The 13,048-nt window shown below is 40.2% G+C and overlaps 1 protein-coding gene across 2 annotated transcripts in view; it reads left to right on the forward strand.

The window, feature by feature from the left end:
• Nucleotides 1–13,048, forward strand: part of MCMBP (minichromosome maintenance complex binding protein) — a 33,968-nt gene that overhangs the window by 555 nt on the left and 20,365 nt on the right. For both annotated transcript variants that reach the window (XM_061635829.1, XM_061635831.1), the window contains exons 2-7: nucleotides 2,822–2,907; nucleotides 4,566–4,706; nucleotides 6,012–6,053; nucleotides 6,791–6,892; nucleotides 8,874–9,003; nucleotides 11,245–11,396. In XM_061635829.1, the coding sequence (XP_061491813.1) occupies nucleotides 2,822–2,907; nucleotides 4,566–4,706; nucleotides 6,012–6,053; nucleotides 6,791–6,892; nucleotides 8,874–9,003; nucleotides 11,245–11,396 (653 nt within the window). The remainder of the gene's footprint in view (nucleotides 1–2,821; nucleotides 2,908–4,565; nucleotides 4,707–6,011; nucleotides 6,054–6,790; nucleotides 6,893–8,873; nucleotides 9,004–11,244; nucleotides 11,397–13,048) is intronic.

Below are 13,048 nucleotides of genomic sequence, written 5' to 3' on the forward strand. Positions count from 1 at the left end.
CTAGCCGGGACTAAGAGTAAAGCTGGGCCGGGAACAATCAGGAAAAAAGTGGCGGCTGCGGGTGGTCATGGAGAGAGTTCAAGGTGCTGAGGGCCTAGTTGGCCATTGCTGACCGCCCGTGCCAGGCGTTTATGTGGAGTTTGGCCTTGTCAGATGAGAGCGCAGCAAACCCCAAGCTCCCCCTCTGGGGCGGGCAGAACGGAATTGCAGAGCAGAACTTGGCTTTGGAACCCGTTTTGAAGCGCCGGTGCTCATCCCTGGAGGTTGACTAGAAGCAAGAAGAGAGTGTCCCTGAGCATGTCTAGTGTTCCTTTCGCTCTGGGAGGGGAGGGTTTTGCGAGTTGAAAGTTACAAGGCTTCCAGGCAGCCTTCAGCTTTGGCATCCCTCTTTTTAAATGCTAATTACCAGATAAGCATACTCGACGAGGTCAAAATAAGGCTAGGACATGGCATTAGGCTGGGTGCATCTTAAAGCTGTGTTAGGCAATGTCACGTCTTTTGGTTTCTACTTGTTTTCTTCCTCATGAGTGTTACTGGGGTATCTGATTGGGTTATATGTACAGTAGGGCCCCACTCATACAGCTGGTTACATTCCGTACCCCTGCTATAATTTATTTTATTTATTATACTTGCATACCGCCCCATAGCCGAAGCTCTCTGGGCGGTTTACAGTAACTAAAAACAAATACAATTTAAAATACATCTTTTAAAAAACAATTTAAAAGACAATTTAAAAATTTAAAACTATATAAAACACATGCTAAAATGCCTGGGAACTCATTTAATAGAATGGCACGCGATGCCCGAAAACTGCCGTAAAAGCGGAACAAGCGCCGAATGAGTGGGGCTTTAGTCTAATTGCACCTAATTAAGACCGCTGTATTAGCAAAGCACTGTAAAGCGGAGCCCTACTGTATCCCACAGGGGGTGTGGGTTTCTTAGTGTATCTTCATAATCAGTATGCATACCGAAAGGCTGCTATAATAACAACTTGTAAAACTTACACATTTTAATTAATAGAACCTCTAATGCCTTTTTCACTACAAAATGTGTATGTACATAGTGAAGCACTTATGAAAGTGGCTTTCTTGTACACATGTAAGGGTACTAAGCAAGATTATTTACATTAAGACGACTGCTGTCCAACCCCCCCCTCCTTTGCACCAGGCGGTGGTGGTGAGGGAATTGGATGCAGGTCCCCAGCTAGAACTTTCTGTTCTTTCCACTGAACGTCTGGGTGGGTGGAAATACCAAAATGGCATGTTCTGGAGAAGGGGCTAAGCTGGCCCAGGATCCACTGGATCCCGAGCCTCCCCACTGCCATCACTTGATAGGATTAAGCCATATCTAGGCTGGCATAGTGATTTACCTCCCCACTACCCTTCCGCTCTGATCAGTGTGAGTGACAAGGCTGCAGATGCAGCAGTCAACAGTGGTGCCATCATGTGCCACTGCTGCCAGCTGGGGTTTGGATTGTCCTCTCCTGCACATAATTTTTCAGAGGGCTAATTAGTTAACTGAGAAGGACAGTGGTTCGTCATGACATGGAAAGTATATATCAATACTATTCAACAGTGATGTGGGTTTTCTGGGGAAATTTTAATTGGAAAAGTTTCCAGAAAAAAATCATATGCAAATTAGCCTGCTTTGCCTAAAGTAATTTGAATTGGAAGTTCCTGATGCTATAGAATGTGATCTATTTTAACATGTTTATTTTACTTGTATTCAATACACAAAGCTAGAACTTCGAAAGTGCAAAGTTTGCCTAAATTGTATTTTCAGTTGGCATCTATTCATCATTGCTACAGTCTAAATAGGGGATGGAAAACATATGGTTCTCCATGTATTGCTGGAACATAACTTCTATTATCGCTGACCACTGGTCATGCTGGCTGGAGTTGATGAGAGCTGGGAGTTCAACATCATCTGGAGGGACACACATTTCCTATCTCTGGTCTAAATGCTCAATTTCCATAATTTTAAGACTATAATATTTGAGGGCTCAGTTGATATGATGCACTAAATATATACAGTAAATTTCCAGCTTGGAATTGGATACAGAAAGTGCTGAACTGTTCCTAAGACAAACTGTCCCTTCTTTTGCTTGATTGTGTATTCTAATGTGTAAGAGTATTATGATAATTTCAGTGGGAGTAATGAAGTACAGAAAATATGGTTGTTGCATTAGTGGAGCTGCAAGATAGGCTACAACATGCCATTAATGGGTAATCCACTGAGCTAGTGGACGCTAAAAAAACTTGTTCACATGACCATGCACTCTGATGGTAACAACTTTATTATTTCACATTGGACCCTTCCAGTGTCATACTTAATAAAGGCATAGACTACTTTTGCTCTCTGTAGCTCAGTTACTTTGTGCCTGTGATGCAAAGAAGGTTTATTTTGTTGATACTAGTAAGTTAAACTTAAAGGTAGGATACAAAGTACCGCAGGCTCAGACTAAAGGCCCATCTAGTACAGCATTCTGTGCTCACAATGGTCAACCAGATACATACCTATGGGGAGTTCACAAGTAGGACATGAGTGCAATAGCACTCTCCCTGTTCATGATCCCCAGCATTTGATATACAGAGGTATATGGTCTCCAGTACTAGAAGTAGTAAGCAATTGTGACCAGCAGCAGTTGATAACCTTACTAACTGAAGCAAGCTCTTTATTTTCTCCAAGAAATAATGCTATCTGAAAATATACTTGCAAAAATTTAGTGTGCAAGTTGGTCAAAATTTCTATTGTACTAATAATACAAAATTGGATTATTGAATGTACTGAAATAGTTTGATTTGGTGTGTTTTTTTCTTAGCTCAAAATGGTCCAAATCTTGAATGGGAGAGAAAAGTAACAGAATACTTCAGAGAGAAACTGAAAGAAAATAATGCAACTAACTGGGTAAAACTGTGCTTGCTTATGTGTATCTTTAGGTCCTATCCATTGTTGTTTTTTACACAAGATTTTCTTATAGCATTAAATGTAAGGAATTTCCTAACCAGACTGAAAGAGATTACTAAAATGATTGCAAAGTTCCAAGTAGATGGGCAGAACAGTCCTAACCATCCTGTGGCTAGAATTAGGCATGATCAAAATGGAAAAACTACAGGAGCGTATGGGAGCAGAATAATAAGCATTTCAGAGCAGCTTTATTTCTGATGTCAACTTGTTTGAATGACACTCAGTGTTGGCTTAGTTGGAATTGAACTGAAGTGTGATTACAGTGCAGCATCGTGATAGCCTGGGAGACAATTTGGGTAATTGGCAATTAGGCGTTGTAATGAAGGGCATACATTGAATTCAGAAAACAAAGGTTTGCGTCATTAGGGTACCATGCTTTATTAATACAGTTTAGAAATATCAGTAATTTAAGATATGCAGATGATACCATACTACTAGCAGAAACCAGTAATGATTTGAAACGAATGTGATGAAAGTTAGAGGAAAGCACAAAAGCAGGACTACAGCTGAACATCAAAAAGGCTAAAGTAATGACAACAGAAGATTTATGTAACTTTACAGTTGACAATGAGGACATTGAACTTGTCAAGGATTATCAATATCTCGGCACAATAATTAACGAAAATGGAGACAATAGTCAGGAAATCAGAAGAAGGCTAGGACTGGGGAGGACAGCTATGAGAGAACCTAAAAAGGTCCTCAAATGCAAAGATGTATCACTGAACACTAAACTCAGGATCATTCAGACCATGGTATTCCCGATCTCTATGTATGGATGTGAAAGTTGGACAGTGAAAAAAGATGATAAGAGAAAAATCCACTCATTTGAAATGTGGTGTTGGAGGAGAGGTTTGTGCATACCATGGACCGCAAAAAAGACAAATAATTGGGTGTCAGAACAAATTAAACCAGAACTGTCACTAGAAGCTAAAATGATGAAACTGAGGTTATACTTTGAACACATCATGAGAAGACATGATTCACTAGAAAAGACCTTAATGCTGGAAAAAACAGAAGGGAGTAGAAAAAGAGGAAGACCAAACAAGAGATGGATTGATTCCATAAAGGAAGCCACAGACCTGAACTTATAAGATCTGAACGGGGTGGTTCATGACAGATGCTCTTGGAGGTCACTGATTCATAGGGTCGCCATAAGTCGTAATCGACTTGAAGGCACATAACAACAACAAACAGTTTATCACTGTTGCTCAAAATGGTTTTTGATAAATTTTACAAAAGGACAAGTAGAGCTTAACAGAAGTGACAACCAATATGCCAAAGCATTTCTCAGGTCCAAATGTAGTAGCAAATGATTCCTCAAGAGCTGGACCAATCTTAGAAAACGTATCTGTGTTGCCTAGTGAAACTGTTGTGACCTTAACAAAATGTATACAGACTCATGTAAATGAACAGTAAGGTTGCTGCTGGATTACTGAAGAATATATAAATATTGGCTATTAAACTTTTTATAGATTGATTTACTTTGATTCGCTTGAATACTGTATCAACTAAGATTATATTAGATTAATGATTAGGAAGTTAAATTCTATATACCCCACATGAATAGTAGCAATCCATTATTATTATTACTTTTACAGATACCTTCATTGAATGATGTCCCTCTACATTATCTGAAGCCAAGCAGTTTAGTGAAATTCCGTTGTATGGTTCAAGATATGTTTGATCCTGAATTTTATATGAATGTTTATGAAACAATTGACATACATACTAAATCACGTGTAAGTGGTCCTTCTTTATTATGGTCCTTAGTACTTTCTCTCTCTCACACACACACATACATGCTTCCTTTCAGTGTGCTTGCCTTGCTAGTCTGCCTTTATTTATGGCTGCCATCATCTACATCCTCTCCCAAATCCTCCACTGATTGTTCCATATTATGTGGAGCTTTTGCAGAAGTTGCTCTGCTTTGACAAAAGCCCTATGTGAAATGAAACAAAACCTAGTCACTTTGCTTCCTCTCCCCTGCTGTCTTGACGTGCACAGAGTATCAGCAACCAATCCATGCTTATTCCTGTCCACTACCAGTTCCTTCAGCAATCCCTGACAGAATGCAATGGGGTCAGGGTGGGAGAAGCAATGCCTGCCTTTGAGTAGGAGTTAAAAGGGCTTCATCACATAGCAACACAATCATTAGCCCTGCTACCACAAATTCCTTCACGATGTATTCTTCACTATTTTGTATTTCTAATCTGTATATACAATGTATTATGAAACTCACCAGCTCATTAATGAAGAGCACACCTCCCTTGAGTAATCTGAAAATAGGAGAGCATGCAGGAAAGGAGCGGGATCCATTTTCCTTACATGGCTGGAGGAAGAGTCTCCATTCAGTTTGGACTCTCAATAGGCACATCATCATCATGCTCCAAACTTTGGTAGTTCTTTTGTTGGCATATGTAATGATGATACAATTCACTCAGGGGATGAGACCTACCACTGCTCCTACTGAGAAGACTGCATATATGCACAAGCTTTAGGCCTTAGTGTCTTTTAAGAAATAGACATGTCTGTGGCATAGAAATGCTATCTTGCTCTCAGCTGAACTGCTTTGTATATTACCATGGCAGAAGGTTCAGTTGTGCCTCTTGAGAAGCAAGGTCACAATATAAATGGCTTCCAATGAAAGAGTGTTTTCTTCTTTATATGAACTTCAAATAATCAAGTTTTGAAGATTCTGTATAGCCTCATAGATTTTTTTAGTTCAGCATAGCCACATTATAGAGCTATGTGGTTAGCTACACACTAGGCAATCGCAGCACTCCTTTTAGGTCTTCATTTTTAGGAGTATTTTGTAGCTGCTTTAAGTAGGGAACATAGGCCACAATTTTTCCCATATTAAACTCTTAAATGAATCTATTTTTATTTTGAGATATGTAGCGCACCACTGATGCACACTTACAGTATATTGAGCATAACCACAATTGAGTATTCTTCAGCCAGGAGGTTTTTCTGTTAAGCAAATATATTGGTGTGAACTTATATAGGATATAACAGTGATCTCACATTTTTCTTCTTTCCAACAGGTTTTGAATTTTGGGAAATATAGAGATGTAGCAGAATGTGGGGTAAGTGAAAATATGGCACATAGGAAGAACATAGTTATATGTTTATTCAAATTGAGTATCCATTATTTTATTTTTTTGTCCTGTTATCTCTGAGTAAAACATCTAGCAGTTTTATTTATTTTTTAAAATCTACTTTTAAGGGGATAAACCTGAACCTTGCCAGTTACAACAAAAATAAAAACAAATCATCCTTTATATGTGCCTCCGCTACTTTTCATCTGCACCTCTCCCGAAAGGAACAATTTACAGGGTTCCATCAAACATACATTCTTCTTTTGTATGAATTATGCCATTTTGGCTACATAAAGATTGGCACTCAGATGCCCTCCGTCCGCTGGGCTGGCCATCCGTGGTAGATTCCTGGCAGTGTGGGCAGGCTCCTGGCGGTGCCACGGCTCAGCCATGGTGGAGGGCACAGTGCAGCATAGCCAGGAGCCTGCCAGCACCGCCAAGGATCCCCAGCATCCAGCTCACCCCAGCCCGGCAGAAAGGTGAGTTGGATTGCACCCTAATACATTAAATTCAATGACAGCTGAGCAAGAGACTTCAGTAGGACAGAAAATATTCCCTTAGAATTGCTTGAGGTAAACATTGCCCAATAATATATCTAGTAGTTCATTTTTTCTTTAAGAAGGTTTAAAGCATTTCACATAAAATATTTCATGTTTACAACAACTTTACACATTCTTTGCATATTAAAGTACTCTAATGTACAATGTTACTTGATTCTTTTGTAGCCTCACCAAGAAATAGACTTAAATCGTAAACAAATAGTCACTGGAGACAGACAGACTTTTTATTGTGTTCCAGTGCCTGGAGAATCAGCATGGGTGAAAGAAATATCCTTTGTAGTTCTATAACTAAGCTGTATTCTGATATATAGAAAAAACTATACAATGGGGGTGAACAAAAATGATAATGATTAAAGTTCTTTTTAGTTCTGTAAAAGTGTATAGGAATTTTACATGAGCACCTGAGTAGTTTTGCACATTTTTTATTTTAAAATACAGTTAAATTGAAGTCTTCTGCAAATTAGGACACACTTTTATTGTTAATCCAAAAGGCAATTTTTCAGTGGTAAATTCTATCAAGTGTAATGTGCATGGTAGTTTAAATTCCTGGGAGAGAAAGCAACAGCAAATTTGAATACAGTTCAAAACCAGTGAATGAATGAATGAATGAGTGAGTGAAATTACTCAGCAAGACATGCTGGTGGAAGTGTGTTAGATAATTACTAATTAGCTGAGGAAGAATCCTGTAATTGAGGCTCAACTTTTAGATTTTAGGTATAATTTGTTACTTTCTTAGAGTCTATTAAATGAGATAGAAAATGTTCCCAAGAAGTATTTGGTGGAACTAGATGGTGTTGCTCTGCTTTAGGCAATAGAGAATTGTGACAATAAGTTAGAAAAGAGGTAGTTTTTTGAGAAGTAGACAAGCATGAGGCAGCTTAGCAAGTGTTATGAAAGACTTCTAGTAACATTTTGGATCTGGAATTTTGTTGACAATACCATGCAATTAAGCTAGTAAAAGTTTAATTCAGGGATGGAGGACCTCAGGCCATGGAAGCCAAATATAGCTTGCTGCCACTTGCCTAGGATCCTTTTTGATTTCTCCACACCCTTAGGAACATAGGAGGCTGACTTATACTGAGTCAGATCATTGGTCTGTCTAGCTCAGTATTATCTGTTTTGACCTATAGCGTGTCAGGCCCCAACTGGGAGACTCCTCATCAAGGAAAACCAGGAGGCTCCATTCTTGGACCCAGTGCTGGGTCAAGCTTCATCTGTATGTGAGAAGCCAGGGTCCTGTGACAAGGCCGAGGAAGGGGCATCTGCACCCAGGGCATGTTTGACATCTGACATCGAGGCTGAACAATGTTGATGTCTGACATCGAGGCTGAATGCTAGCTGGAAACCAGGCCCATCCAGAGCAGTGCTCGCCTGCAGGCCCAGAAGTGATTAACAGGAGTCAGCTGAGGTTTGAGGTATGGTTCCAGCAGCTCCAGCATAAAAAACCCATTGCTACACTAGAAGAGCTAATGGAACAACGTCTATACACCAGCTCTGTACCAGATCTGTCTGCTGATCTCTGGTTGACTGTTGGACTACGACCTGGGAGACCAGGGTTCAAATCCCCACATACCCATGAAGCTTACTGGGTGACCTTGGGCCAGTCACTGCCTCTCAGCCTCATGAAAGCCCTATTCATAGGGTCGCCATAAGTCGGAATCAACTTGAAGGCAGTACATTTACATTTTGACCTGCTTTGATCACACTTCTTGCCTGAACCCTTTGTTGTTGTAGACTCTGTTTGGATTCTGACTTTGGACTGGCCCTGGATAGTGCCTTAGTGTTTCCCTCATCTGTGTTATTGCTGGGAAGGCACTTGCCTCCTTAGGAGCCTGGTGAGAAGAGAATACAGAGGCTCTTCAGGGTCTCAGATGGGTGTCTCTCCTAATCCTACCTCGAGATACCAGGGATTGAACCTGAGACCTTCTGCATGTAAAGCAGAGGCTCTACCACTGAGTTACAACCTTTCTCCTTCTTTCATTTGAGCCCGATCTCTGTAGAACTATTCAAAGGAAAATCTCCCATAGGGTGATTAGAGAATATACACAGCTGTGGTGCATTTGTGTTGAGGAATGTGTGACAGGGTATTATTATCTGGTATATGTTCTTTTGTTGCATACTGCCCATAACAGTGCCTTGTTGCCCCACTTTCTTTTATTTTAAATAATTACATAGAAGTGAAATACTAGATTAAATTATGCTGGGTAACTGTCACATCAGTAACTGTTGTCCTTAACTTAAAATTTACGCCTATACCAGTGCAAGCCAAGCTCGAGTTTGCCCTTCAACATCCTACACACCAAGTCGCCACAAGAGGAGTTATGAGGAAGATGAAGATACGGAGTTGCATCCATCTAAACAGAGAGAGCAACATCTGGGTATCAGCTGAGGCATTGATTATTTTGTTTTTTTAATGATTAATTCTTCATTGAATGAATCCTCAAAATACACTAAAGTGGTGTGGCTTAGGAAACCGTGGGTTGTATTTGACTAAGTGATGCTTGGACTAGACCGATTTAAATCAGTAGACAAAGTAGTCATGACATAAGTTTATTGGTTTCAGTGGGTCTGCTGTGAGTATGACTTAGCAGGATACAGCCCTGGTTTGTTTGTTTTGTTTTTGTGGCATGCCATCTGTGTGATATCCCTTCCCTCATTTTTTGAATAACTGGATTGGGCCAGTCCACAGATACTGTGTCATGTAAGGTGTGTGACCCTAGTAGTTGGGTATGCCATAGTCCTGAAGATCCTGAGTGAGTGTACCTGAATGAAATTGAAAGAGCAGCTGTAAGTTTCATTCACCAGTATTCCATGGGATCTGCAGCACCACATTTACAATTAGCTTTATTTTTCCCACAAAGACAGCAGTTGGCAGGCTTCTTGTCATGCTTGCATAAATGGTGTTTTGTTAAAGCAAGAAAGATTCTGAGTGCTAGAGGGAGAGAAGAATTAAACTATATAAAGTCAGAGAAGGTAAATTTATTAACTGTTACTAGCCATGGAAGCTAAATGGAGCTGGGGGGGGGAAATAAAGTAGGGCTGTCACATTCTGCTCATGGAAGGAGCCTTCACCTGATTCTCAGCAATCTTCCTTCAGCTGCAGCATTAGCATAGAAGCTGATGCATTGGGTACTATAAGGCTATCAATGGCTGCTAACCCTGATGGCAATGATGTCTCCATTGTCGGAAGCAGTATGCTTCTGAATACTAGTTGCTGGAAAGCGCAGGAGGGGGAGAATGCTGTTTTGCTCAGATCCTGCTTGCAGGCCTCCTACAGTTGGCCACTGTGAGAACAGGATGGTGGACTAGATGGGCCATTGGTCTGATCTAACAGGCTCTTCTTACATTCTTAGTGTTGTAATGGTGACACACAGCCCAATTTACATGTCTGCTGCAAAAGCAAAGGGCTGGGCTGTCAAGGATTTGTGTATGTGTGAAAATTTCATCATTCAGTCTTTTTTTTTGTCATTGATATTTAATACCATATATGTCTTCATCTGCATGGAGATAAAACTATTTTCTAGCACTTTGAGAAGTACATGAAGAACAAAACCACACTAATTCTAACATTTACTTTGTTTTGTCCCAGTCCTTATAATTCAGCATATTTTAAAGCAGGGATGAGTAACCTGTAGCCTTTCAGATGACGATGGAGTTTTAAAGCTTCCTTCAAAAGCTGGAAAAAGTTTTAATTTCAATTTTAGATTGGGATGATGGAAACTGTTTCTTCTAACTTCTAACTGAGGCTCAATCCAGACAAGACTGAGATGCTGCTAGTGGGTGGTTCTTCTGACCGAATGGTGGATGTCCAACCTGTCCTGGATGGGGTTGCATTCCCCCTGAAGGAGCAGGTTCGTAGCTTGGGGGTTCTCCTAGAACCGTCTCTGTCACTTGAGGCTCAGGTAGCCTCAGTGGCACGGAGTGCTTTCTGCCAACTTCGGATGGTGGCCCAGCTACGCCCTTATCTGGACAGAGATAACCTGGCTTCAGTTGTCCATGCTCTGGTAACCTCCAAGTTAGATTAGTGCAATGCGCTCTACATGGGGCTGCCTTTGAAGACAGTTTGGAAAATGCAGTTTGTTTAAAATGCAGCGGCCAGATTGGTAACAGGGACCAGACGGTTCGAACATATAAAACCGATTCTGGCCCACTTGCATTGGCTGCCTGTATGTTTCCGAGCTCAATTCAAGGTACTGGTTTTAACCTATAAAGCCTTACACGGCTTGGGACCACAATACCTGATGGAACTCCTCTCCCGATACAAACCCACCCATACACTATTCTCAACATCCAAGACCCTCCTCCAAATGCCTACTCGGAGGGAAGCTGGGAGTCTGGCAACAAGGGAGAGGGCCTTCTCAGTGGTGGCCCCATATTATGGAATGATGTTGCTGACAAGGTGCACCTGGCACCCACACTGTTATCTTTTCGGCACCAGGTCAAGACTTTTCTCACAGGCATTTTAGCATGTGTTTTAAATTGTGTTTTAATTTGTTTTTAAAAGATGTGTTTTTAAATTTGTATATTTGTTTTTAATGTTTTTAGTTACTGTAAACAGCTCAGAGAGCTTCGGCTATGGGGTGGTATATAAATACAATAAATAAATAAATAAATTGCAGGAAGTATACCCGATATCCATGGGAGTGGAGAGCCAAAGCGATTAGAAACAGAAGCTTCTGCAAGACATCAGATGGTCTCCTTAAACTGCTCACCTCCACTAGATTTAAACTTTCCACTCCCAGGCGAGAAAGGCCCTGCATGTCTTGTGAAGGTAATAAGCTTATCAAGCACTATTTAGAGTAAGATTGCATTGTTAATATGTTGAATCAGTGGGTGAAATATTGAGGTGACCAATGGCAATTCGCCACAGTGGCTATGTTCCATCTCCACTGATGGAGGCAGTATGCCTCTGAATACCAGTTGTTGAGAATCACCTGGGAAGATTCCTATTGCACCCAGGCCCTGCCTGCAGGCTGGCATCTGGTTGACCACTGTGAGAACAGGATGCTGGACTATATGGGCCTTGGCCAGATCCAGCAGGGCTCTTCTTATGTTCTTAAAAAAACAGAAACCTGCACTTGGGGCAGCTACACTAAGGCACCATAATAACACCTAATTTTTTTTCTTTATATTAATATATATATATATATATATATATATATATATATATATATATATATATATATATATATATATATATATATATATTGTGCTAGCATCAATGTTAGTAGGTACAATATACTTTGACAGTTTAATGCAATCCTTAATGGCAGTGTTGACTTAAGATATATTGTTATGACTCAGGACCCTGAGAATTCTGTGTAGTTGCAATTGTGCTAATGTATGCAGACACTTGAGAAGCCATGTTTCTTTAATCCTATTTCTCCAGGTGATCATATGAGGTTATATGTTCAATTTAAAAAAAAATGTGATCACATATTTTCTCTAAGTTGACATAGGTGAAGTAGCATGATATTTACATATTACACAATGAAGGGCAATATTTAAAGCCCTAATGTAGGAAGTCACCAAAACTAGCTTGAGCTAAGAAAGGAACCAACAGTTGTTGTTTCTATGCACTGGGTGTTCTGCATGGAAATAACAAGACTGTGTGTCATGTAACTGTGGCCATTATTGCTTTATAGTTCTAAAATGATTGATATTCCTCTGTAAAGAACAAAGTTCAGTGCTAAAACAATGGATGTGATTTAAGTGCAGCTAGTTTACATGAGATGTCTGCAGACAGGAAGTGGCAGGTATAATAAAATGTCCTGTGCAATAGGCCAGTACTTCCTGCTTCCTCTTATGGTATCTACACACAATTTGCTTATGCAATAGTGAATGACATGATGTACAGTTATGTTTCTGCTCATAACTGCTACATGATTTTGCTAGAGAAACACTCTGGCTGTTTTCGGATGCAATGATAAACATAGTTGATTGTTATAGGAATGAACTGCAGCGAGCCTGAGGTTTGTGCACTTTCTTCTCCAGCGGGGCCTCAAAGAGGAGATCTGAGGCATTTGCTTCTTTTTGAGCAACCGTAGTTTGGCATTACTAACTGTGATTAATTTTAACTATAGTTTGTTAAAACAAGCTTCATAATCCAAGGTTCGAAATTGGGCTTTTTTCAGTAAACTATAGCCAAGATTAACCACAGTTTTGTCTACATTCAGACATCACAACAAGCTACCTTTAGTCCAAAAGAGAAGCAAAGGCTTCTGATCTCTTCCTTGCAGCCATGCTGAACAAAATAAAAGGAGAAAGTGCAAGAGCATGTGGCTTGCTGTTAGAAATAGGGAGGGTAATTCAATTCCATTCACACTGCTAATGTGAACCTACCTAATTCACCCTACCCAAAAGACTGCTATCCTTTGAAATTTTCACTTCTCTGAATTTTGCGATGTAGTTCTCCAACCAAAT

This window comes from Rhineura floridana, chromosome 7 (genome assembly GCF_030035675.1).
Source record: "Rhineura floridana isolate rRhiFlo1 chromosome 7, rRhiFlo1.hap2, whole genome shotgun sequence".
NCBI classification, from domain to species: Eukaryota; Metazoa; Chordata; class Lepidosauria; order Squamata; family Rhineuridae; genus Rhineura; species Rhineura floridana.